This window comes from Miniopterus schreibersii (genome assembly GCF_964146895.1).
Source record: "Miniopterus schreibersii genome assembly, chromosome: 6".
Classification (NCBI taxonomy): Eukaryota; Metazoa; Chordata; class Mammalia; order Chiroptera; family Miniopteridae; genus Miniopterus; species Miniopterus schreibersii.
In genome coordinates this window covers 81,255,753-81,283,369 of record NC_138107.1, presented here as the reverse complement: position 1 = coordinate 81,283,369, position 27,617 = coordinate 81,255,753, and the positions used below count along the sequence as shown (strand labels likewise).

At 36.9% G+C, this 27,617-nt stretch overlaps 1 protein-coding gene across 1 annotated transcript; it reads left to right on the top strand.

The window, feature by feature from the left end:
- The first annotated feature begins 1,411 nt into the window (after window positions 1-1,411).
- On the top strand, window positions 1,412-27,617 carry PPIL4 (peptidylprolyl isomerase like 4). The gene is made up of 13 exons (XM_081140680.1): window positions 1,412-1,583; window positions 4,291-4,358; window positions 4,446-4,510; window positions 4,769-4,886; window positions 5,820-5,962; window positions 6,441-6,537; window positions 7,308-7,424; window positions 11,423-11,547; window positions 13,122-13,188; window positions 15,525-15,636; window positions 17,840-17,936; window positions 21,065-21,212; window positions 26,833-27,617. The coding sequence occupies exons 1-13, from the start codon at window positions 1,514-1,516 to the stop codon at window positions 27,079-27,081; spliced, it is 1,476 nt and encodes a 491-aa protein (XP_080996806.1). The 5' UTR covers window positions 1,412-1,513; the 3' UTR covers window positions 27,082-27,617.

Genomic DNA, 27,617 nt, shown 5'->3' with positions numbered 1-27,617 from the left:
GTAGTAGCCAACATTTATTGTGGTAAATGTGTTAAGTACTTTATGTATATAACGTAAACCTCACAGCAACCTAATGATGATTATAATTTACAATTCCATATTTTATATAAAAATGGAGATTTAGAGAGGTTAAGCTTTTTGCCCTGAGTTACAGGACAGTAAGTGACAGTTTTTTACCCTGGCATTCTGAATTAACACATTTTATTGGATCACAATAACGGTAAAAAAAGAGTAAAAGTCATAATTTATTTGTTTTTATAGAGAGTATTACAAAATATTCCATTCATTGACTTTCTAAAAACACAAACTGGGTTGAGAGAAATGGAAAAACAGAAAAGTGTGGGAAATCTTTGCCTCCTTCACCACAACTGGAGCCAGAGGGCCCCCAGGGCCAAGAGGCAGTCCCTGTTCCCTGCTTCCCCAGCTAACTGGGTCCAGAAAGCTGCAAGCTGAAAGCATGAAGAGACATGTGTGTCTAAGGATGTTAAAAAGCATACTGTAAATTAGTGTCTGAGAAAAATACAATAAATAAAATGTTAATAAGGAATATTATGTAAATAAGATGACAAGAATTTAGGAAATAATTGTCAGGAACTGACAGTGCTGAGATTTTGCCCTGCTTTCAAATTATTAACAGGTTAGCTTGCCAGTTTCATGGATGCTGGTGGAAGAGATGAGACCCCTGGGTGACAATTTATTACTCGCAGTACATCAAGCTGCATGAGTCCCAGCATATTTGCATCAGTTCCATTGTTAAACATGAAGTTATTGGAGGTTCTAAATACGAAAGAAAGGGCATAAAGGAGCGTGATCAGCTTATCCAGGACAGTTTGGGGAGTAAGCTTTGCATAGAAACCCTCAACAGAGGCCAAAGGTAGTTTGTACGTCTTCTAAGTTAAAGAGTATTGATAAAACCAGTAGAGATTTGGGGCTGAAGCCTACGTTTTTTATCTTGTCGCACTAAGCACCCACCATCTGGGGCTGTAACAGGGATAGTCTCTGACATAGACACGATTAGACAGGAAAGAACTCCCTGTTAACCATCTTTCAGGGTAGCAAATGGTATGTTTAAGGCCTAAAGTTTTTTATTCAGGGCGACAACATGACACTGACTAGGAAACCCCGAGGAGTCGTCCCAACAAGAACGCGGGAGTAGGTGGCAGCGCGGCGGCCCTTGGCTACGACAGAGGCGGCCAGAGGAGCACGGAAAGGTCGCTCGGAGGGCGCCCCGTTCTTGAGATGGGCACAGAATCCTTTTCAGGGGCCCTTTCGATGGACAGGATTCCGCACCAGGCGCCAAGGACGTACCGAGATTTTCAAAAGGGCCGCGCGAGGGACGGACCGCGGCAACCGCTAGACGGCGGCCACGCGAGCCTTGCAGCGCCGCCCGGAAGGGGGCGTCGCCGCCGAGGGATGACGTCAGACGGCGTCGCGCCGGGGGTGACGCGCGGCGCCGACTTCGGCGAACTGCGCCTGTCACTCCCGGGCTCGCTGCGGCCGGCGAGCGGGCGCCATGGCGGTTCTGCTGGAGACCACTCTGGGCGACGTCGTCATCGACCTGTACACGGAGGAGCGGCCGCGCGGTGAGGCCCGCACGCTCCCCTCGCGCCCGGCTCCACTGTCCCTTAGCCGCCAGGTCCCCGACGTGCACGGGTTCGAGCGTCTGGGCTGTGGGACCGGGCTCTTATTCGCGGGCCTTGGTTAGAAAAGTTTTCGTGAGGAGCAGCAGCGCATCTCCCGCACCTGGTGCTGGCCCGTCGGGTGGCGGGTGCTTGTGGTCATTAAATGCGTGTGTGCGGGTGTGTAGGGGGGCATATGCCGTGCCCACAGAGCTGTAGGGGCTTTCCTGCGCTTTGCTGGTGACAGGGGCACAGCCGAGCTCCGTGGCGTGTAATCTAAGTCTGGGTGAAACGGAGCGTGCGCTCGGCCGCTGAGCGTGGGCATCCCGCCTGGGTGCGGGAAGGGCGGTCGGAGGTGTGCGCGGAGCCTTCGCGGACGCTCATGGACCGCCTGCCAGGCTAGGCTTTGCCGGGCCCTGGGTGGCCACCTTGCCGTGAGCGCCTCACTCTCCACTGGGGGGAATCTGCGCTGCACCCATTTAACTTTTTAAGTGTCGTCGAGGAAGAATGTGTGAGCTTCTGTGGAAACCAGAGGAGGGAGTAATCCTTCCCGGTTGGGGGCGGGGAGAAGAGAAGCGGGCAAAGAATGCGGAACCCTGCAGCTAGCTCTTCAGAGACGAGTGGAGGTGAGGGTCTTCTTTGAATTAGTTTGGCATTTTCTGGAAACCGCGAGTAGGCCGGAGTGGCTTGAAGGGATGGTGTGCGGCATGGAGCGGAGACTGCGGGTCTGGTGGTATAGGGTAGGTCGTGAATGGTTTTGTGCGCCCTACTGATGACCAGCGTTTTTATAGGTTTTAAAACCAGGATTCGAAGCATGGCGGACTTGTTCTAGGCAGCCAATAGGCAGCAGCGTGGAGAATGTATCAGAATAGTGTCAAGCTGGAGGCGGGAGAGGATCCTTTCAATCGGGGTCCCGCCCCCTTGGAGCGCAGAGTTTACCAAAGCGGATGGAACCGGGCACCGTACTTTACAATGAGTGCCTCCTATTACACCTCCCACACTCAGCCATCTCCCCCACCCCGCCACATATACCCATGCCCATCTCGTCCCGCTGCCTCTACCCCACCTCTCTCTCCACTGTCGTCCTTTTGGCAGACTTCCCGGTTATTCTTTAAATCTCAGGTCATGATCTCTACTGTGCCTCTCCGTTGCCCCTAAGCAGAGTTAGATCTGTTTCTTTTGCTCTGTCTCAGGTCTTTTATAAATCACACAACGTATTTTGTTGAAGCAGTTATCAGTTGTCCTGGAATTATTTGCAAATCTTGTGTCCTCTAAGAATATAAACTCCAGGAGAGCAAGGACTGTGCCTTAATAATCTATCGCAGTATCCTGAGCACCTTGACACTTTGAAGGGTACACACAGAAAGTTCATTATATTGACTAATCCATGTATGTGTGTTGTATTAGGACTTTTTTTGCAAGTGATAGAAACTCAACTCAAACTGGCTGAAAGAAAATAATTGATTGTCTCAGGTTACTGGAGTAAGCTTGGCTATTCAGGATGGCGGGATCTAGGGGTTTGAAGGATGATGTTATAGGAAATTGTATTTTTCACCTTTTGGTTTTGCTTTCCTTTGAGTTTGTTTGCCACTCTTCATGTGGCGCAGCACCTGGCAAATGAGTGAGCCTCTTTCCCCAGAGATGTGAGGAACTAAATGGGAGATAGAGTTACCCCACCTAATTAACACAGATAGAACAGACATACATGGGTTCTGCAAAGATACCTTGGAACGTTAAAAACATATTGCCCACCCTGTTTGTATTTTTTGTAAGCATGTGATTGGATGTCTACTTATATGTATAACTACTTATCAATCCATAGTAAACATATCCAGATTTATTTTCCTTCCTCCTATCCCTTCTTTTTCCTGCCTTTTTAACTTTTTATTATAGAAAACTTAAGACATGTACAGAAGCAGAATCATGTAAATGAACCCTCATGTGCAGATGACCAGCTTCATTTAACAGTTGTCAATACATAACCAATATTGTTTCATTTATACCTCCACCTCCACTGGATTTTTTTATAATAAATCCTTAATATGGAATTTATTTAATCTGTAATTACTTCAGTTTGTATCTTAAGAGGTTCTTTTCAAAAAAGACTACATAACCGCAAATCATCACATCTGAAAAAATTAGCAAATTTCCTTAGTATCCTTCAGATTTTCCTGAAGTCTCATAAACATTTAAAAAATATTTGGTAATTTAAATTAGGATCCAAACAAGGGCCATATGGAATTATATTGTTTGATATATCTCTTAAATCTCTTAATCTATAGGTTCTCCTCCCTTTTTAAAAATTAAGACTTTTTTAGAGCAGTTTAAGGTTTGTAGCAAAACTGAGGGGAAGATACGGAGATTTCCCATATACCCTCTGGCCCCACACATGCATCGCCTCCCCTAATTGTCAGGGTTCCCCACCAGAGTCGTACATCTTTTATACATTTATTTGTACCAGGTAGCATTATACATGTTGTACATGCTGTTCTCTGCCAATCCAGTTCTTTTAAAAGCCTCCACAAGGTCTTCTAATTTCTCTAGCTAGAAACAATCTCTCTTTGAACTCTTGTGGCATTTAATCATTTTGCTACTTAAGTGGCAGAAATGGTATTTTCAGATCTGGCCAGTGTTGTAAATAAATTTTTTTCTCTTATTTTTTTTTCTTCAGCCTGCTTGAATTTCCTGAAGCTGTGCAAAATAAAATATTACAATTATTGCCTTATTCACAATGTACAGGTGAGTTGGTGGATATTAGTCATGTCCTTTGTTATTGGATCCATCTAGCAAATTCTGTGAATTAATAGAGTATCCAATATATTATAGAGGGATTTCATCATACAAACTGGTGATCCTACAGGGACTGGCCGTGGAGGAGAGTCTGTTTTTGGGTAAGTTCTTTTATTTTTAAATGAGTAAAAATAGAATTGCCTCTTTACAGTGTTAAGCATATTTCAATCTGCATTTTAAATATGGCTCAAATTGGAGTTTTTCCAAGTTCCCTGAGTGTCTGTAGCATAAGAGAGGAATATTTTGAATCATACTGGTATTTCTGTAAAGAAATGGTAACATAATGGTATGTTACTAGTACTTCTATATTTCATGTTGAGAATACTTATGTTTCATTACCTTATCGTATATATTTTCAGTCAGCTGTATGGTGATCAAGCAAGGTTTTTCGATGCAGAAAAAGTGCCAAGAATTAAGCACAAGAAGAAAGGCTCTGTGTCCATGGTGAATAATGGCAGTGACCAGCATGGATCCCAGGTTAGGAAGCGGGTGGGAAGACAAAGTTATCTTTTAGAATTATCCAGGAAGGAGAACGTTTCAATCAAAGATATTTGTTAAAAGGAAAAATATTATACTCTTTCTTCTATGTAACAAAAACTACATGACATCACTTTTAAAAAAAGAAAAATATTTTGTTGTTCTAAATGAAAGGCATGTCCCAAGTGTCATGTGATCTTACTCATGTGTGGCATCTAATGAACAAAATAAATCTGAATAAAATAGATCCAGAGACACAGAAGCATGGAACAGACTGATAAATCTCAGAGGGAAGGGGGTTGAGGGTGGGGGGGTGGGGAGAGATTAACATAAGAACTTATGTGCATAACCCATGGACACAGGCAATAGTGTAGAGAAAGCCTGGGGGGACGGGTGCAGGGGGGAGGGGACCAATGGGGAAAAAGGGGGACATTTGTAATACTTTCAACGATAAAGATAAATTTAAAAAAAGAATAAATGTAAGGCATGCCCATTGTGAGTAATCTAGAAAACATTGAGAAGTACAAAGAAGAAAATAACATTACCCCCAATCCCACCATTCATGGATCATCACTGTTCACATTGTGGCCTGTTTCCTTTCTGCATTTATTACTTATTTCAAAACAGGCCATGTTGAGCACTTTTCATTCATTGTCTGGTTGAAACCCCATTTGGGGTAGATTTTTTTTTCCTCACAGTTTACATGTAAAGAAATTGAGCGTTGCTTCATCCAACTATCTTAAACAATCAGGGGAACATTTGTGTATGTGTTGACATTTTATGTATAAATTTGTACTTTTTACTTAGTACTAGTAACAAGATTCCATGCAGTTAATGTAGAATCTTACTTTGTGTATTTTTTGTCAGTCTGTAACTAATTTCAGTTTGAATTGTATATATCTATGTATTTGTGTTCTGCGTTTTTCTTTATAGTTTCTTATTACTACAGGAGATAATCTAGATTACCTTGATGGTGTTCATACAGTGTTTGGTGAGGTGACAGAAGGCATGGACATAATTAAGAAAATCAATGAGACCTTTGTTGACAAGGATTTTGTACCATATCAAGATATCAGGTATGGTTACAATTTACTACCTGAATGCACTGGAATATTTTAATACTGTAGTGTTTGACATGGTAGTGGTGATGGCATGTGTAAAACCGTTTTTTGGATACTTCTAAAAGTATCTTGGATACTTCCAAGACTAAGATTCTTTGTTTTTACACTTTTATGTTTTTACACTTGTACTAATTATTTATAATTGCTTATGTTGGAAGGAATTATTAAGCCTTTAATTTAGTATTTTTAAAAGTGCAGATTATTGAGAACTATGGCAAAAGTACTAAGAATTAGACAGAGTAATAAGTATAATATCAATCAAAAACAGTAACAGTAATTGTGACAGTGTACTCTAGTAACATCCTTGTGCAACAAAATTTAGGAGCTTATGGTTATTTGGCTTTAGGGATACATAAGACATTTGTTATAACATTTAAAACGTAGATTCTGAAACAATGTAAATGTAACATTTGACATGGATTTATTTTGTAAGGATTAATCATACAGTGATTTTAGATGATCCATTTGATGACCCTCCGGATTTATTAATTCCTGATCGATCACCAGAGCCTACTAGGGAACAACTAGATGTAAGTTGAGTCTTCTTGTGACAGAACATACACGCGTATTAATGCTCTGCATCGCTTTTACTTTTAGTCTATTAAAATTTATTTTTTCAGAATCACTATCTTGCTTGAGCACTTTAGGATAAGTTTAGAGTGCTTTTTATTTTCTATGGATATATTCCTTTTTCTAGCTATTTCCCATCTTAATATCTTTTCTTCAATTTGTGTTTTACCAGAAGAGCCTTAGCTCTGGAAGTTTATATGATTACTTTGGGAAAATGTTTTTCTGTCTCCTAAATCTAAAATTTTAAGAATTTTAGACTAAATTAAACTATCATCTTTTAAGGGAATTTTTCAGCTGGGGATACTCTGAAGCCAGGCTAGAACCCAGAAATTTCTGTGGAATAATGCAGACTTTTTCCTCAGATATTTTAAAGCATAAATATCTGCTCATGAGACTTCCTTAAAGCCAGATTTATCTTTGTAATTAGGTTTGGTGCTTAATTTCTAAGATCATTTATCTTCTGCATTCAACACTTGGTTAGAAACTTTTTAAATAGTTTCTATATAAGTTTTTATTTTGATTTAACAATAAATTAGAAGACTAGTCTGGCTAATATTCTATAATTAATTTAAATCAATTTTCAGAGGTAAGTTTCACATATGTGAAACATGTGAAGGTATTCTATTCTAACACGTTTGGTGGAACTAAGAATAAAGCACAGTGTCCCATATTTTTCAGATTTTTCTGTTTTTTAAATACTGTATATACATGAGTAACTTCTGCCTTACAGAGTGGTCGAATCGGAGCAGATGAGGAAATTGATGATTTCAAAGGAAGATCAGCTGAAGAAGTAGAAGAAATAAAAGCAGAAAAAGAGGCCAAAACTCAAGCTATTTTATTAGAAATGGTAAGTAATTCTCTTTGTTCAAATAGTTGTTCGCAATATATTGAATACATACTTACTATTAGTTTATCTATTTCTGGCTTTTTGATAGTCTTAAAATATAAAAATTTAGCTAAGTGTTTTTTTTTTCTGGATTAAATTTTGTTTGACATAATAACACGTAAAAGTAAACAAGTTTGATTCCACTATTAATATATTGCCCAGTGCCTTTTTTAAAACATGGGGAATGGATATCTAGCCTATAAATATTTAGTGGATTTCAGTTGTCATACTCATCATTTTTAAAGAATGTTTCTTGGACTCAATTTTATGCATAATTATGAGTAATTTCTTTGTACAACTCAAGTATTGAAATTAAATCGTAGAATAGCAGCTACAGGACAGAATAAGCCAGGGTAGAACTGAGTGCCTACAACATGCTCCTCCTCTGTATCACTAACAGTTTGGAGTCGTTTGGGGAACAGTCATTCAGTAGATGATTAGTTGACCTGCTGGGCATTTTTCCCATTTCTTATTTTTGTGGACTAGGTATACCTTTTAGGTCATCAATAAATATTTGAATGGATGGATGATAATTAAGTTTTTATTATTATTTTATATAGTGGAGTTTTCAGAATCATAGTCTGTTTTGTTTGTTTGTTTGTTTGGTCTTAATCCTTACCCAAGAATATTTTTTATTAATTTTTAGAGAGAGAGAGTGAGAGAGAGAAACATCAATGTGAGACAAACATCGATTGGTTGCCTCCCGTACTCGCCCTGACTGGGGATCGAACCTGAAACCTTTAGGTGCATCTGATGACACTCCAACCAACTAAGCCACCCGGCCAGGGCTCACAGTCTGTTTAAAATTCATATTAGCATCACCAGTCTGAAGGAATAAATGTTAGACTATAGTTCAGTAATACTTTACTGAATTTTAAAAAAATTGAAAATATGCATTTTATTTATTTTTAAATATATCTTTATTGATTTCAGAGAGAGGAAAGGAGAGGGAGAGAGAGAGAGATAGAGTCATTGATCGGCTGCCTCCTGCACGCCCCTGACTGGGGATCTAGCCCGCAACCTGGGCATGTGCCCTGACGGAATCGAACCCCTATCGCCTGGATCCTCGGTCGATGCTCAACTGCTGAGCCATACCTGGCCAGGCGAAAATACATATTTTAATGAGCACGCTGTGTATCAGAGAACATTGATCCAGAAAAATCCACACCAAAACAAATTATAAGAAAGTTACTGGACTTAAAAGAAAAATCCTTTGAGCAACAACTGGGCAGCAAGAGTGAGTGGCGTACAAGGGAAAGAATATTAGATTATCATCAGAGTTTTCCACAACAAAAATATAAGAAGTTCATGCCTGAAGAAAATGGGTTAATGTGTTTTTAAAAGTTTTTATTTGCAGATAATTTTAAATTTATGGAAAACTTAAAAAAATAGTACAGAGAGCTTCTATATACCTTTTACCCCAACTTACCAGTTTTTAATTTTGCCACATCTTGATCATTCTTTTTCCTCTCGCTCTCCTCTCTCTCCTCTCGTTCCTTCTGCCCTCCTTCCCTGTCTTACCTGATTATACATGTACATGCACTTACTATTTTGTCTGGACCATTTGAAATTAAATTGCAAACATCATTCCTCTTTACCGCCTGCATCATTATGTATTTCCTAAGAGCAACAGTATTTACTTACAATTATTGAAATCAGGAAATTAAAAATCATAGAAATTGCAGTTCATACTCCAATTTTGTCAGTTACTTCTATAATATCCTTTATAGCCCCCCCACCCCCAGCCCACTCTAGAATCCAGCTTTGCAGGCCTGTCAAACCCAGAAGGGTGATGCATATCTGTGTGTTTAATGGGGTGCATCAGTGGAAAAACAAAGATTTGCCTCTGTGGAACTTATATATTAGTGTATAACACATTATTAACTAAAGTCCATAATTTATATTAGGATTAACTCTCTGTGTTGTACATTCTATGGATTCTATCAGATGCCATGTATCCACCATTCCAGTATCACACAGAATAGTTTCATTACTCCCCAGATCATCTGTGTTCCACTTCTTCATTCCTGCCTCCCTGCAACCCTTGGCCTCCACCGATCTTTTTTTACTGTCTGCATAGCTTTTGCCTTTTTCAGAATGTCATACAATTGGAATCATTTCAGACGGGCTTCTTTCGTTTAGCAGTATGCATTTAAGGTTCTTCCATGTCTTTGGGTGGCTTGATAACTCATTTCTTTTGATTGTTATATAGCATTCTATCTCTTTTGATTGTTAAGTAATGTACCACAGTTTGTTTATCCATTCACCTATTAAAATACTGGTTGCTTCTAAGTTTTGGCAAGTCTGAATAAATCTACATTTGTGTGTAGATTTTTGTGTGGACATAAGTTTTTAACTCATTTGGATAAATACCTAGGAGCACAATTGCTGGATTGTATGGTGTAGCTTTGTAGGAAACTGCCAACTTGTCTTCCAAAGTGGCTGTACCATTTTGTATTCCTGTTAGCAATGAATGAGAGTTCCTGTTGCTCTACAGTCATCCTCTCCAGCATGTGGTGGTGTCAGTGTTTTGGATTTTAACCATACTAATAGATGATCCTGTCTCCTTTTTGGCCTTACTGTTAAAAGGTTTCATCTTCCATTTTCTAAGAACATTAGTTTCTCTTACTTCATTTGTGCGTAATATAATGATGATTCAACCAGTGTTTTGAACTTCGTAACTGTTAAGAGTATTTTAAATTTCCTTGTTATCTTTGACAAGTAGTCTAGTGAGTTCTTTTCTAACTCACTAACTTCTTTCTTATTTTGCTTCAGTGAGACGTGGTATTTCTGCCATTGTAGGTGCCTTTGGGGGATTTTACTGATTTGCTCTGCCCCATATGTGCTGTGATACTTCTTATTGGGCGTAGATTATTGTTGTCTTTGAGAGGCTTCAGAAACACTGAGCAGATCTTACTACCGTTGTTTCTTTTTCTGATTTTCAAGATTTCTTTTTGTTTTAGCATGTTTATTGAAGAGGAGATACTTTATATGATAATCTTATCAGAAATCATCTCTGAGAATTTTTGAATAAAGGAATATCGTTTTTCCCCGACTAAAGGCCATGGGAAATACAGCTTTCCCACAATGAAACCAACACCATCGTGGCTTTCTCTCACTGTTCCCCTCACTGCTTCTTCATGGGAAGTGGTATGCTCTACTCAGGGCAGTGGTTGCCTGAAGTTGACTTCAGTGTGACTGAAGGAGAAGATGATAGTGAGCGTGAGATGATAGGATGATAGTGAAGGTGAGAATAAAAAGCTAGAGACACTATCCAGGAATTGTCGCTGTTCCATAGTGAACACTAATGTGGAAAGAATTGGTTATAACTAATAGCAGAAGGCTAAATTCAGTAAGATAATATTTTTCAAAAGTTTAAAAACAAGCAAAACTAAATAATATATTGCTTAGGAGTACATACTTATCTGGTAAAATTCTAAAGATGTGCAAGGGGATGGTCAAAAAGGAAAACCAAGATGCAGGATATTCATTATTTCTGGTGAGAAAGGCATAGGATAATGGGATTAGGATATTTTAGTTCTTAAGATAGTTGTCATCATGGCTGTTTTTTATTTTTATGCTTCGTAACTTAGATATACTTGACATAAATTCTGTTTTTAATATATCAAATAGGAAAAAAGAAAAAGTGAAGAGAAAACCCCAGGTAAACTTGGGTTCAAATCCTAACTCAGTTGCTTATTACAGTGTGGCTTTGGGCAAGTTAGTTATTTAACCTTTTTGAATTTCACTTTCACAAAATGGATTATTGTTTTAAGCATTCTTTTAAGAATTGTCAGTAATGAATTTTGAGGTCTTATTTAGATGTCTTTTCCTGAGCCTGCAGTTTATAATGTAAATTTAGATGTTTTAGGGAAATCAGCATTTTGATTTGGATAGGGTATTTAGAATGGAAACTAAATAAAGGAATTGGTTTATATTTTTGTTTGCTTGTAATTTAGGTAGGAGACCTACCTGATGCAGATATTAAACCTCCGGAAAATGTGCTGTTTGTGTGTAAATTGAATCCAGTCACCACAGATGAGGATCTGGAGATAATATTCTCAAGATTTGGGCCAATAAGAAGGTAATCTCTAGAATTAGTGAAAGAATTTGGGAAAACTAGGTATTAATTTGTGGTTTTCTAATGACATATTTCTTTTTTATTTTAATCCTTACCCGAGGATATTTTTTCCATTGCTTTTCAAAGAGAGTTGAATGGAGAGAGAGAAACATCGATGTGAGAGACACATCGATCAGTTGCCAAAGAGAAGTATTTTATACTTAATTAAAAAGTATTATTTTATGGCCCTGGCCAGGTGGCTCAGTTGGTTGGAGCATCATCTTGTACACTCAAATGTTGTGGGTTCGATCCCCAATCTGTCAGGGCGTATACAGGAGGCAGTGGATCGATGTTTCTCTCTCACATCACTGGCTCTCTCTACCCCCCTTTTCTCTCTCTAAAATCAACTTTTTTTTTTTTTAAATATATCTTTATTGATTTCAGAGAGAGGAAAGGAGAGGGAGAGAGAGAGATAGAAACATCAATGATGAGAGAGTCATTGATTGGCTGCAGCCCGCAACCCGAGCATGTGCCCTGACCGGGAATCGAACCCTGATCGCCTGGATCCTAGGTCGACGCCCAACTGCTGAGCGACGCCCGGCCGGGCTCTCTAAAATCAACTTTTTAAAAAAGTATTATTTTATGTTTAGAATTTCATTTCATTTCATGTTTTTTTTTTTATTTCCCTTGAAACCATTCTTGATTTTTCCTGTTAAAAGAAAAATCTTTCTGTAAAAGACTACCCAACTTTATTTCTTCACCCACTTACAATATATCATATTTATAAAAAATATTCCTATACTGCTTTTATTTTTCAATTTTAGACATTATATGCTGACTTCCTGCTAAGGAAGATAAGGATTTTACCTCTATTACTAACCTCCCATGTTCATTCTTTCCTCCTCCTGCTTTGGTTAGGTCATAACTTTGATTATGTCGTTCAATATTTACATTTTAATGTATATGCAAATATTGTAGCAGCTGAACCATTTATTGTAATGTGATTACTTTTCCTTTTCTAACAGTGTTTTGTTTTCCTGTTTCATATAACGTAACATGAGTCTTAGGATATGTCAAGAAATGGTCAAGCCTGGTGGTTTCAGCTCCACCTTATTGGCTTTTTCACTTGGTTGTTAAGATGGATTAGTTCTGTAGAATAGCAGCTCTACTTGTGGGGTTAAATTTGAGCCTGGTTTATATTAAAATTCAGAAACTCCAAAGCATAAACTTACTAAATGTATACTATATGTGTGGGAATGTGCATACATTATCCTAACAGTAACATTAGATATTTTATCATTTATGTACATTTGGGGACTAGAATTATGATTTAAAAAAATTTTAGCAGTAGTTTACTTTTGCCACAGGAAAATTGAACAATAAATAAACTAAACAATAAATATTATTTATTTTTCCTTCAGTGCTTTGGAAATTTAGGACTGTAGGCCTATATGGGGCATTTAGAGTAGAATTAGATAATGTGATTTCTAGACTGGTGAACTATATTTTGAAAAAAACTTATAATTTTTGAGTGTATATTTCAGAAAACACGTGAATGCTTTTTTTTTTTAAGTCACTTTTTCCAAACTTTCTTTCAGTTGTGAAGTTATTCGAGATTGGAAGACAGGAGAATCCCTCTGTTATGCTTTTATTGAATTTGAAAAGGTAGGTCAAAATATAGATCTATTAAGTTTGGTGTGGGTTTTTTGGTTCCTATAAGATTTTAAAATGAAAATTATAGAACTTTTTCTAGTCTTTAACATTAGAAAATTACTGTACCCTTTCTTTAGGCACCAAAGAAAAATAACTATTATATTCAAAATAGGTGATAAATTCAACATCTGTTAATGTTAATATGTACCTTTACATTATGTTCAGGTGCAGTCTGTATTCATGAATCTTTAAAACTTTTAAAGTTTTAGGTAAAGTCCTTCACATTCTGTAAATGATTTTTCAATGTTATTTAGGTAGATATATATATAATAAAGAAAGAGAACTGGACTGGGTGTTAATTTTTAGATATTAATCCGAGCTTTGTCACTGACCAGCTGTTATATGACACTTGGCAGTTTAGAACTCTTCTTTCTAAGTGTTAACTTCCTTATAAATAAAACTTGAGTATTAGGTTAGATATGGTGCCTTCTAGGTCTAAAATAATAATGATAACTTATGTTACTCAAATAACTTTCTTTAAGCCAGGCATTATGCTACTTGACATGCATTTAATCTTCACAGCTCTATGAGATAGGTACTGTCCACCTTTTCCAAATAAGTAAACTGAGACACATAATGGTAACGTGACTTATTCAAAATCATGTCATACCTGGGATGTGAACTTACATGTCTGAACTCATGTAAGTTCACATTGCTTTTTGCCACTGTGCTAGGTTATACTATTTCTTTATGCAGCTTTGGACTGATGTGTGTCTAATAGTAGGTCATTCTAAGTTATAGTTATTCCAAAGCAGTTATTAAACTCCTGTTATATTACATGTGATAAGTCCTAGGACTACAAGATAAATAATGGAAAGTTGAGAGACAGACACCTAACCAATTTTACCCAGATACTGTCAGGTGTACCAGAAATGGTATCTACAAGGTACATTGGTGCTAGCAGAAAGGAGATCTCTGCCTTTGGTTTGCTATGAATACTTCTTATAGACCTGACAATGTCATTCCATCATTGATGCTATAGTATATATTATTTATTTGCTCACAAATAGAATTTCATTTCATTTATAGCACATAGACTATTGCCTGCCTATGTTTCTCAGTCTTCTGCAGGTATACTATTTTCCATGAATATATAGTTCAGTTCAACTTTATAGACTGTGCATTGTTTATCAAGATTCAGCATTTCAGTTTTTGAGGTGAATCTTTTGTGACCTTTATCATTTCTTGAAAATCAGATTAAACTGCATCATTCTGCTTCATAATTCTCACGGCCAGTAGGCTCTTTGTAAGTGTTCATTTAATTTACAGCAAGTTCTGTATGTTTTGGATAATCTGATCTCAACAGTATTTAAACTGGAGAGTGAAATACATACATAAAATGTATAGCTCATGAGCATACAGCTTGATGAGTTACTATAGTTAATACACCCATGTGTACAGTCACCCAGGCCAAGAAATAAAACATTAGCAGAAAAAAGTTATCAGGATCCCAGAAGTCCTCTTTGTGTCCCCTTCCGGTAACTTCCCCATCACTGCTACTTCTGACATCGTAGATTGATTTTGTCTAATTTTAAACTTGATATAAATGTCAACATGTGTGTGTATTTTTGTATTTAGCTTCATTTGCTCAGTGTTACATTTGTAATATTTATGTATGTTACTGCATGTAGCTTCTGTTAACTTTTTGGTTAATTTTCATTGACATGGTATTTCATTGTAATAATTCTGTGTGTGTGTGTGCGCGCGCGTGCGCGCGCACAGGATTAAATTATATAATACTCCTCTGGGTCAGCATTTATAATCTATCACAAAAATATTTCTTCATTGAGACAAATGAATAGTCATCCTAAGTGGGATAACTTAAGGCCATGGCCTCCCATTAGGTCAGGTTTTGCTGTCAAGTGGATTTTATTACCAAATTTTTTAAAACTTAATTTTCAGGGTATTTATGGGTTTTGACTAAAAGGGATTGTGGACTTGTATAAGATAATTGGTAAGTATATACATATGTCCATTACAATCAGACTGCCTGGGTTCAAATCTTGGCCTCACCCTTACCAACTGTGTGACCTTTGGCAACTTCTGTACCTTTCTGAACTTCTCTTTTCCCTTTGAGAAAGTGTAAGATAAAAATAGATAGTACCTCCTACAGTTGTTATCAGAGTTAATTGAGGTAAGAGATGCAAAGCATTTAATAGCATTTGGTGCGTAGTAAGAACTCAAATCTTCGTTTTAGTAACAACAGACATTTTATATTTTCAGTATTCTAGCTGCAGAAATCTTTTTTTCATAAAGATTTATGCTTAAGTTTTTGTAACTATTTTCAGGAAGAAGATTGTGAGAAAGCATTCTTCAAAATGGACAATGTACTTATAGATGACAGAAGAATACATGTGGATTTTAGCCAGTCTGTTGCAAAGGTTAAATGGAAAGGAAAAGGTATATTAGTTTATTTCTTTATTTTTCTGTTCTGCTTCCCATGCTGTGTGTGTGCGCTTCTACGTGCACGTGTATCTTCTTTGATTTAGTGCTGTTAATTAGGAGAAATGCTCTTTGATAGACCTCCTGCCATATGTGGTTTTATATCACTGCTATTTAGAATCTAAGATAGAGGGGTGCATGTGTATGAATCTGTATATGTGTATTTTAAACTGATGATTAATATATTTTCTATTTAAAAAAATATTTTTCTTCTATGTTTGACTATATTATAAATTACTTATAATTACCCACTGCAGACATGACATTTTTCCAAAGTAATTATTATGACATTTGTGGTGGTTTGGTTCTTCTAGATGCAAAACTCTTACTATCTCTTGCCTAAAGTTTGTTTGTTTTAGTTATATGGTCCAAAATTGAAAACGTCCATGAAAATGTGGTGGAAAAAGTCTTTCTTCTACTCCTGCCCCTCATCTACCCAGTTTCCTTTTCCAGAGGTAACCATTGTTACCTGTTTCTTTTATAACCTTCCATGTACATTCTTTGAATATACATACATATATATACTTATTTTAAATTTAGAATTTCATTTCATGTCTTTCCCTTTATACATTTTATATACATAGTTTTATATATATATAATTTTCTCCTTTAAAACAGAAAAAATATATTTTCTCTCTATATATTGTTTTCTCTTTTAGGAGAGGAAAACACATATGTTGCAGGCTACTTGTACTGTTTCTGTACCATGTCTTTCATTTAACAATGTATCTAAGAGATCAGTTCATATAAAATGGCAACTTACTCCTTTCAGTCACTGCAGCAGTGTCCTGTCGATGTATGTCTTATAATTTACTGAACCAGTCCTATTAATGGGCAGTCAAGTTCTTAATCTTATTCTGTTATGTACTTTCTATTATCCCTCTACATAAGTATGCACCACATTCCACATGTGTCTGTATGTGTATCTATGTATGTCAAATAAATTTGGCACGTGAGACTTTAGGTTGGATCTGTGGTATGCTGAAATTACATGGAGTTTTGATTTTTGATGTAGTGTTTTTAAAAGATTTCATTTTGACAAGTGGATAAAAAAGTTGTACATATAAAAGATTTCACTTTGGCAGTAATTTACCATGTAATGCTAGCTTTCAGTAGGAAATCTCGGATTACTTTCTTCTCTATAACACCTTTTTCTTTATTTCCCATGATTTTTTTTTTTTTTATAAGAAAGAAATAGATAGTACTGGGACTATCTTGGGAGTGATGTGCTGGGAGTGATGTGCTGAATTGTTTGGTAGGTTGTGTTACCTTATGAGAGTTCGAGAAGGGTGAAATTATTAATGACGAATAGGCAAGGCAGACCCGATGGAAGCCATGCTCTCCATGGTAGGAGAGAGTGACTTGGATTGGGGTTCCCTGTACTGTTCGTTTCTTCCATGAATTCCATGAAGCCTTCCTACTACTAGAATACATGACTAGATTTTGACACTCCCATCTATTTTGAGTGATTTGTGAAAACTAAATTGAGTCACGAAGATGATGTGCTTTTTGCAGCTGTGTGAACAAAAAAATCAAATTAGTATATTCAAGTCCTGTTTTTCTGAAGGGATTATTGTTGATTTCAGTTTTGACTCTCAGGAGGAATAGAGGTGCTCTTAAAGCAAAATTTCAAAGCAGAGACACCAACCCTCTCATCTCGCATCTCTTAGCAAACTTCTACACACGTCCTGCTGTCCCCTACCTGCTTGGTGCTCTGTTGAGATTTGAAGGCAGAGTCTCTTTTGACAGATGACAGGTCTTTAAAGCCTCACTTCTTCCAAACTTGTAAGCCTCTCAGTCTCAGACTTAAGTCCCAGACCCTTAGCTTCCTTTGGACCTAATGTTCTCATGGACAATAGTGGCTTTACTTAAACACTACATTATTTTCCAGCGAATGTATGTGCTATGTCATTTAGGATTTGAACGTACGGTGTTGTAATGCTCATATATTTCATTAGATGGCAGCATATGGCTACCAGTTAAAATAGTATGAGAGTGAATTATTATGATTCTTTTGTTCTCTTTTCAGTCTTTTTCTATCCCCTGATATATATGCCACTTGTAAAATAGCTCTTATATGTTATACTTCTTCTATAGTAGTTTCTGTTCTTGATTAATTAGGGGATTTTTCTTATTAAGTTTTTTCTTTTTTTTAATAAAGGTGGAAAATATACCAAGAGTGATTTCAAGGAGTATGAAAAAGAACAGGATAAACCATCTAATTTGGTCCTGAAAGATAAAGTAAAGCCCAAACAGGAGTATCCTTCACAAGAAGCAGCAGTCAGTATGTGCTGACCATACACTCTGAATACTGTGTGATATGTTATAAAAAGTCACAAAGGCTGTAGAAAAAGTCCCTGGAGCCAGATGGTTTGTGAGGTCATTTAGTTTACATTTATCTCTTTTCACTGTCTTATATATACTTTGCTTTTTCAGTATATTCTCTTGTATATGGAGAAACTTCGGGTTGAAATAAATCTTTAGCCTACTTTTCCCTCCCTACTCTTAGATTAAAGTTAACACTTATTCTCAGAAGATCTTCAGGTAAGATTCGTATTTTCTGTATATAACTGTAGTGTTTTAAATTCCTCATAGTCAGAAATTTCCTCATTATAGCTAAGCTAAGTCCTCTGTGCTAACCTTCCTCGTATGTTTAGCTTTGGAGATGGTGAGTGTGTAGACAACAAAATCCTGTTGTTCTTTTATATAATTAGGTTGCTGCTTTTATATAATTAGGTTGGGCTTTTGTTGTGTGCAAGAGTTGACTTTTATAGGATTAAAGAAATCCGTTGACTTGACCATTTTATTTCAGTTTTTCCAAGTTTTGGGTTGAGACAAGAAGCAATGAAACATACTGTTCATATTATGTCATTTTAATTTTTTCATTGATGTTCTCATTATAAATCTATCACTTCATACATTGCAAAGCTTATTTCTTTTGTGATTCTTTCTGTAAATGGTTTCTTTGTTTTCTAGTTTCTGTTGGTGTTTTAGGGATTCTCTTTTCCTGTACTGTATATGGGACATTTCTTTTCCAAGTTGCCATCAAGGAAAGATGAATATCGGTTGACTTGATATGTACTCATTTTTAAAACTGTGTTGATGGTCTGCAATACATTGTAAGTAAGGGTTGGAGCTGGGTAAAGTCTGCAGTATACTGACATCAACATGAGGCGAGGCTTTCACTTGCAAACAGACCAAACAGTAAGCTAAGATTTAGTCTGAAAAGATGAACATTAGAGGGGATATGATTGAAATCTCAAAATCATAAAAGGTATGGATGGAATACTCTTGAGATTTATTTATCGAATCTTTAAAATTAATGACAATTTATTTTAGGATAACTGCAGCTTGAAGAAGGGGAGTGTGTAGGACAAATAAAAGGAAGCACAGTTGTAGAGTATAAAGTAGGGGGCGTCTTTCTCCCAGAGAACTCTTTCAGTCTGAGAAGAAAGTTTGTAGTATCACAGTGTTTTAGGTTCCAGGTGATGGATTACTAAGAGTGAAGAGAAGAAACTAGGCATGTTTGAGAATAAATCTCCTGCCAGTCCTGCCCAGTAGGACTTCCTGCAGTGATGGAAATCTGTATCCCCACTATCTCATGTAATTGCTAACCACATGGTTATTGGTCATGGATGGACTGAGGAACTGAATTTAAAATCTTGTTTAATTTTAATTAATTTAAATTTAAACAATCACATGTAGCTAACAATGAACAGTGCCTGCTTTAGTCTTTTGACGTTTGATGGAGAAGGCAGACATGTCCTGGTATAAACCACTGCTAATTATCCTCAATCAGAATATTGAACAAAAAAAAGGAAATTCATGAGTCTGACCTATTTCCTATTCTGTTGCTAAAAAATGCTGGCTGTGACCCACTAAATGGATTTTGCACTGCATTGCTGGATCATGATCAGCATTTTGAAAAACACCTCTCTCAAGCCTGGGAGAAGCATGTGCAAAGCAGCACACCAAGGCGAAACCACAGGCAGGGGCTACTGAATTCGTATTTGAAAAAGGAGGTCCAGAAGGTACTCTGGAAACAGTGTGTAGGGTCTGACTTCGTATGAAGGAGAAAAGAGGTTAGTGACAATAGAGGAAAATAGGACGGTACAGGCTGACTGGCTGTCTCTAGCCATCCTATGAAAAGTGGAAAGGTGCCGTGGTTTTCTGGTTAGTCTTAGGTAGAAGTGAGTCATCCCTGAGGACCGCTTAGACTGTGGTGTTGTGAAAGCAGATGGGAAACTGGTCCTCAGGGAAGTGTATCTGCCATTGCTCTGGTCCCACATGCCGCTGAAATAGCCCTTAGTGTTGGGCTTCCTCATAAGCCTTCTTTTAAAAACCACTCTTCTAGCCTTCCCCAAAATCTGTTTTAGAAATTGAGATTATTTTCAGCAGAGGTTGTAGTAGTTTTACATTTTCTCTTGTTCTAAGACATGGATTAGTTTTGTTTATGTTAGAGAAAACACCTGAATTAAAACATTATCACAGTTTTTATAACTTTGATGTGGAATTTTAAAAATTTTTTCATCATTCTGCCATCGAGACAAATTATATTTATTTCTCCTTGTTCCTTTCAAGTCTTGATCATTTATAAAGTTTTGTAAAGTTGTAATCACTGTATAGTAGATACGGTCTTTGCTTCACACTTTTTTCACTTTTAGTTTCTCAGAAACACCTTCCCAGGTTTTTCATAGCATTCATTTGTCATTGTTAATAACTTCCTTTATAAAATAATATATCATGTTGCAAGTACTACAATATAATTAAGTATATATTTATTACTAGGCTATTTGTTGTTCCCAGTTTTTATTTAAAATAATCCTGTCATGCATACCTTTGCTCATTTAATTTATTTAATTTTTTAAAAAATTCTTATTTGAATGTCAGCATGATAACTGTTGACATGCATTGCTGAATCCTCCTATAGGATTGAGCTGTTTTCCTTTTCACAGAAGGAGTCCCATGGGTGCACCCTTTATCTCACATAGCTTTTCTGGCATTGGAGTTTGTATTATCTTAATTTCCCCTAGTTAAACATGTGCCTCATCTTCTAAGTTTAAATTTTTTCTTTATTGATAAATGCTTCCTTATTTTTTAGATACCTATATTTTCATTTGTGGATATAGTTTTCCCGCCTCCATATTTTTGCCCACTTACCAATTGTTAATTGCCTATATACAGTCAGGGTTCTTTTCATTTTTTTTCTGACTATGTAATAAAAAAAAAATGAGTCTGGTTTGTTTTAGAAATAAGCTATGCTTGTAAGATGCTTTTGCTTTAAAAAGTTACCTTTAACTTTTTGGTCACCTTTGTCCACCAGATTCTTAGGTTTGATGTATTACCAGTGTCAGTCCTCACGCTTGTCCTTAACTAGCTGCTGCAGTGCAAAATATGATCTTATACTAGAGGAGGAGGCAGAAGACTCAAAGTCGAGTCACTCACACGCAAGTAAAAAGCACAAGAAGAAAACCCGTCACTGCTCTGAAGAAAAAGACGACGAGGGCTACATGCCAGTCAGAAATACTAATCAGGTACTGCCAGTGTCCAGGCTTGGCTGTGGAGAAATAAGTACTTTATCCCTTTATAAAGTACCTTTCAGTGGTGGGCATGCTCTAAGTCTCAAGTGTAGAATGGTTTCACTGGGTAATGAACCTTCATTTTCAAGAGTATATATCACAAATTATAAAAGATTGCTTTTGAATTAATATATAGTTTTATACTGTGAAGCCAGTGATTTGCATACCACCTGTGGACGCTCATTTGTCCCATGAAAAGCAAGTGTGGTTGTTTCAACAGTTCTTCTCACTTATCACTTGATTACCAAGTGTTACGTGCGGCATTTCCAGCTCTTGAGGGTTTAGGACCTGTAAACCATTTATTCCCTTTTGTATTGTATATATGAAATGAAAACAGCACTCATGATTAACTCGATCATCCCCAAAGCTTTCTTGAACAGTGCATTTTCTAAGACAATAATAGTAAAAATTCCCAAAAGAAAATTGATTATAAAGAGAAGAAAGCATTCCCAGCCTGCATTTTGGTTCTCAGTTAAATGAAAAACAAATTCCACTACAGCTCCTTGCTTTTGTTTTACCACGTGGAGGCACTTGAGCTGGGCCCTGGTGGATGCGGAGGGTGTCATAGGCATAGGTGAGAAGGAACTCAGGACGGTGGGGATGTCAGGCAGAGACACGTGGAGAGATGTATTGTGGCTGGCAAAGTAAAGGGTTTGCTGTTAGAAAAGCCAGGCTTAAATTTCCACACTGCTGGTCATTGATGTGACCTTAACAAGTTAGTTATTTCTGAGCCAGTCCCTCCTCTGTGACATTGAGATAATACTTATTTCACAGGCATGTTGTTCAGAGTAAGTGAGAAAAAAAGTGTGTGCAATCATTTTCTACACTGGCTTTTGTTACTACTTTTACTGTGACAGTCAAATTACTATGTTTTAAATCAGTTGGAGTACTTCCTGTGATAATGCCATTAATTGGATTCCTACTTCAACTAATTTCTTTTTGATGTTTAAGGATTGCTTTAACAATTTTTTGTTTCATAGTTTTAAAAAACTCATATGATTCCAAAATAAAATCTACAAAATGGTACACACAGAAGACCGAGTTTCTATCCCTATCCCCTCCACATTTTCTCTTCCCCCCACAGTTAACCATTTTATGTGTTTTATGATTTATTCTTTATTTTTAAAAATTTCAGCAAGTAGATATATTTTTAGCCCCCAATTTTGTGGATAGCATATATTCCTACTCCTTGCTGTTGTCCAGCCAGAGGTATATAACCGCTCCTTTCCACAGCCCTTTAGCTATTTAAAGCTTGCCATCCTTCATGCCCTGGCCTGTTTTGAAGTTACACCTTGGTCAGTCCTCCAAGTCATCCACACATGAATCAGTCATAGCTAACATCTTCAGTCTCTACAGTGAGGCGGATACTCTTGGCCCCATTTCACAACAAAGAAAGTGAAAACAAAAGAGGTGAAGCAGCTTTCCCATGGCTTCACACAGCTAATAAATAGTGGAGGCACAATTTAAGTTCACATTTGTACTCCTAACGACTCTACTGCTGACCTGGGATATACTTGTCAGTTTTCTTTCATAAATTCTATAGTTAATCTAATATAATTTGTCCCATAGTGTAATATTTCAATGTGATCTAACAGGAATATATACCTCCTAATGTCTGGACTCTGTTTTAAACTTAGCTTTTTTAAAGGTGCCTATATCACATTTCTAGGAATATTTAATGTTTTTCACTAAAAACCCTTAATTATTGCCCCTACCCCATGTGTTCTTTAGCCACAGCTCGCCATCCTGCACATGTACATGGAATTGTCAATGAACCTAGGCCTCAGGTACACATTGGTGTGTCTGAGATAAGAGGTTTAAAGAAAATTCAAACACTGGCTGCATTTTAAGTCTGTTTCTTCCCCTTTTTATGAATCTTTTTTTTTTTAATCCTCACCAAAGGATGTGCTTTTTTTTTTTTTTTTATCTTTATTGATTTCAGATAGAGGAAAGGAGAGGGAGAGAGAGAGAGAGAGAGAGAAACATCAATGATGAGTCATTGATCGAGCCCACAACCCAGGCATGTGCCCTGACCGGGAATCGAACCCGGATCACCTGGATCCTAGGTCGATGCTCAACCACTGAGCCACGCCCGGCTGGGCAGGATGTGCTTATTGATTTTAGAGAGAGAGGGAAGGGGGAGAGAGAGAGAGGAAGGGGGAGGGGAGAGAAAGAAAGAGAAAAACATCAGTAGGTTGCCTCCCATAGGTGCTCCCACTTGGGTTTGAACCGCAACATTTTTGGTGTCCAGGACAACACTTCAACCAACAGCCACCCAGCCGGGACTTATGAATCTTTTTTATCGTGTTGTTTGCTTTTTTAAAACTTTGGAGTAGCAAATATTCTCATCTGGCACAGAGTAAAAGGCATCAAGTGATATTTTGGGGGAATACTGTTAGAATTTTTTTAGAGAATTTTAAGGTAGTTGGCAACTATAAAATCGTTAAATTCCAAATAATAATCTTCTAACTTTATTTCTCCCCTCAAAGTGAATTAAAGCAGATGGTTTTGTTTTTTTAATTGAGGTAACATTGGTTAGTAACATCATATAAGTTTCAGGTGTACAACATTATAATTTGCTGTGTATACTATAGTGAGCTCACCATCCAAAGTTTAGTTTGCAGTCGTCAGCGTACATTTGACTACCTTTACCCATTTTTCCCACTACCACCCTCTTCTCTGGTAACTACCAATCTGTTGTCTGTATCTTTGAGTTAAAGCAAATGTTTTTTTATTTTATACTTTCATGTAATAATATAGCTATACTAATTTTCTCTTTTTTTAAATAATAAAAGCATCCATATTTAAGATTTCAGTGGGCCCCAAATTTTTTCTATTATTCTGATTTTTATCCTTTTGATATCAGCCTCAAAAATATAATCATTAAAGGGAATTTTCAATTCTAGGTAATTTTCGGGTATAGCTCAAATTTTTCTGTTTGTTGGCATTTTGCTTGGTGAGCCTAGTTTACTAAGAATGTTTTAACTTCTTTGTTCAAGTTCTTTGTTTTCTCTTGAGTGACAGCCTTACTGTTCAATTCGAAAACTTCTCTATTTAATTTTTCCATCTCATGTCTTAATTCCAGAGATGGTTTCTGTGTTGTTGAGGTTTGGGTTTTGCTGGGTTACAGGAAATGAGTGCTCGGCTGTGGGTTGCCTGGCTGAGACGCGTTCGTGCTGCTCTCAGTCCTCCTCTGTGGTTTCCATAGGTGTGCAGGAGTCTTAGAGTTTGAGACTCTGTTTTTGCTGTCATTTTAATCCTTTAATGTTATTTTAGTGATTTAGATTTAGCTAAATCTTTGATTTAATTCCAGCGACCACAGCTTTTAGTTAGATTAGACTTCTATTTTACTACTTTATGTGAAATCATTGGCTAGGTTAGGTTGGCTGCTTTAAATTGGCCATTTTATGTGTTTTTTTCTTTCCTTTTTAGCCACATGCTAGTTTAATCATTTTGTCTTATGCCTTAAATGTAATAAATGATAAGATTTTTAAAAGTCCGTCCTGGGAAGGACTTAGAGCTCATCTAATTCACTTCCTTCACCTTAGATATGAGAGCCTGACCCCACAGCCCCTGGACCCTTATAGTTCAGTGGGAGAGCTGGAGCTGTAATGTTTATTTTGACTCAGTCAGGTGTGGGGTTTTTTTCATTATTCTGTATCACCTGTGTTTCAATTTTACATGTCAAATTATTGATCAATTGAATAATGACTTCCAATCTGTGCAGACCTCTTGAGTCTCAGTTTTCTTATTTCTGGAATGAGGATGATATGTATTCCAAAGGTGCTTAGCACTGTGCTAGTCCACAGTTAGAGGATCTGCCCTGAGGTGGCTTCACCCAGGCACCTGAGTTTTTCTCCTTCATGCTAATTCTTCCTGGCTTCTCAGTTTTCACTTTCACCACTCACATTAGCCTTCTCACCGCCCATCCAAACCCAAACCCTCATTCTTTGAGGCTCATCTCAAGTCCTAACTTCTCTGTGAAACCTTCCCTGGAAAATCTAACCTCAAGAAATGACAAAGACCATTGCATTTCAGATTTTCAGGTTCCTCAATTTTTTCAAAGAGTTAAGTACTTCATAACCTTCTCTCCCCCCTCCTCCCCATTTTAAACAAAGCATTTAATCCCTATATATGTAATAATGTGCTGGAAATTTTATGGAGTTATACATCAGCTGTCTCTTTATTTTAAAAGTTTGTCTTAACCAATTCAGAAATTAGGTGTACAGACAGAATTGCACATAGTAGCTACATTTTGTATATGTTACAGAAAGCACAAAAGTTCTTTTATCTAAGGATGTTATGTTTTGCTAGAAAATAATTGGTAAAGGGTTAAACCAAATATCGATTCATTTTTCTACCTCTGGGATGCTTACAGAATGATAGAAACTATTGGGATTGTGTGGAAAATCATGAGTCAGTTTATAATGTTGTATTTCATAAACACCAACTATAGTGATCACATTAGATCTCTATTCACGTACAGCAATCTCCAATCTCCATGCCAGGCATAATGTACAGTCTCTAGACAGCTGTGGAGTAACTATGAACCATTTTCTTAAAATCCAGTCTTTAACCCTGAGTATTTATCACTGTAGATTTTAAACTTGACATTTACATCTACTTTAATAATAACGGTGATAGAGTTGGGACCCTTGGGAGTTCAATCCTTAGGATTTTGCCTTTTCTCTGAGAAATCTTTTAAGAAAGTTGAATTTTACGAACTATCTCTGGAAAGAGCACTCCTCTGGTCATTTTAGATTTCAGCCACTCGCTAATATAACTCATTTTAATTGACGGTAGAATTCAAGCAGAAGTAGAATTGTTGTAATTAGCCATCTTCTATGTGGGAAAAGTACTACTGCTGCTTAATATGAAGAAGAGACTTAAATGCACCCACTTTATTGTCTTCGGGGCAGTGGATTATTCCAGTGTTTCTTAATCACTTCTAAGAAATACGTAAATAATGATTTTGATAAAAACATATATTAGCCTAGTCTAAACATGGAAATTTTATTGGAAGATTTGGAGAGGAGAGGAGCTTTTATGAAATGAACACTTTAAAAATAATCGCTCAGACCAAAGAATGCAGTATCTATTTTCTTTTCCTGTTAGACTGATGGGCTTGTCTGAAACCTCTTCAGGCTACGTTAGTTAAATGGTGTCTTCTTTATAGGATTCTTACGGGAATTTTTGGCAGATCAGTGATGGGTCCACATTTTGGGGGAGTAGAGGGAGATGGAAAGGTGACTGCACATAACCAGAACTTTTGGTGCTGTGATTTTACTCTAAAGACCTGTTCTGATTTCATTTGGGCAATTTCAGTTACTTGTGTTTGGATCTAATCCTTCAGTTCAGCCGCAGTATTAGATACAAAGCAATGAGATTGATTAGAAAAATGGTCAAATCCTTTTCTGAATTATTTTTGCTTTTTAATTTACAAGACTTTTGGCATTAGTGGTAGTGTTCAAACTTGAGCCATTACGACTGCTTGCTAATAGTGGACTTGTCTGAGTTTTACTAACTCACAGCAATTTTACAGACTCACTTGTAATTCTCTCTGCTCCTTTGACAGGATATCTACAGAGAAATGGGGTTTGGTCACTATGAAGAAGAAAGCTGTTGGGAGAAACAAAAGAGTGAAAAGAAAGACCGACCTCAAAACCGAAGTCGTAGCCGATCTCGAGAAAGGGGTGGCCACCATAGTAATAGTCACAAATCCAAATACCAAACAGGTCCCTATGACAGGGAAAGGAGTAAAAAGAGAGACCGAAGCAGGAGTCCCAGGAAATCCAAAGATAAAGAAAAATCTAAGTACAGATGAAAGATGAAGAATCCAACAGGAGTGGCTAAAGGATTTACTCTTGTCTAACTTAGAGTAATATTTGTTCAGATTTTGAATCAAGGCAGTTAAAGACTCTGCTTGTTTCCCCCCCTATATTCTAATTGTGCCCCTTTTAGGTTAATTATGATTGTGTGGGCACAGAAAGACAAAGAAGTGAACATTTTTTTTGTATACTTTTTTACACTAATTTTATTGTTATACATAAATAGTAGTCTTCATTTTTCAAGTTTTTCACATTTTCCACTTTAAAAAATGAAGTATTTCATACCTACAAAAAAACATGTATATATGGTAAAAATAATAATTATCTTTGTACCCATCAGCCAGCTTAGGAAATGAATATTACCTGCATTTTAGAAGTCCTGTATGTCCCCTCTCCTTCTCAAGTAATTATTATTATAAATTTTGTGTTTGTTATTTTCTCTCATTATAGTTTTACAACATCTGTATCCCTAAATGAAATGTTAAGTTTTGTACGTTATTGAATTTTATATAAATGGTATAACGTATGCTCA

Coding starts and splice junctions, on each gene's coding strand:
- PPIL4 (XM_081140680.1), top strand. CDS start 1,514: ATGGCGGTTCTGCTGGAGACCACTCTGGGCGACGTCGTCATCGACCTG. Junction 6,538..7,307: donor CTACTAGGGAACAACTAGAT/GTAAGTTGAGTC, acceptor TCTGCCTTACAG/AGTGGTCGAATCGGAGCAGA. Junction 7,425..11,422: donor AAGCTATTTTATTAGAAATG/GTAAGTAATTCT, acceptor CTTGTAATTTAG/GTAGGAGACCTACCTGATGC.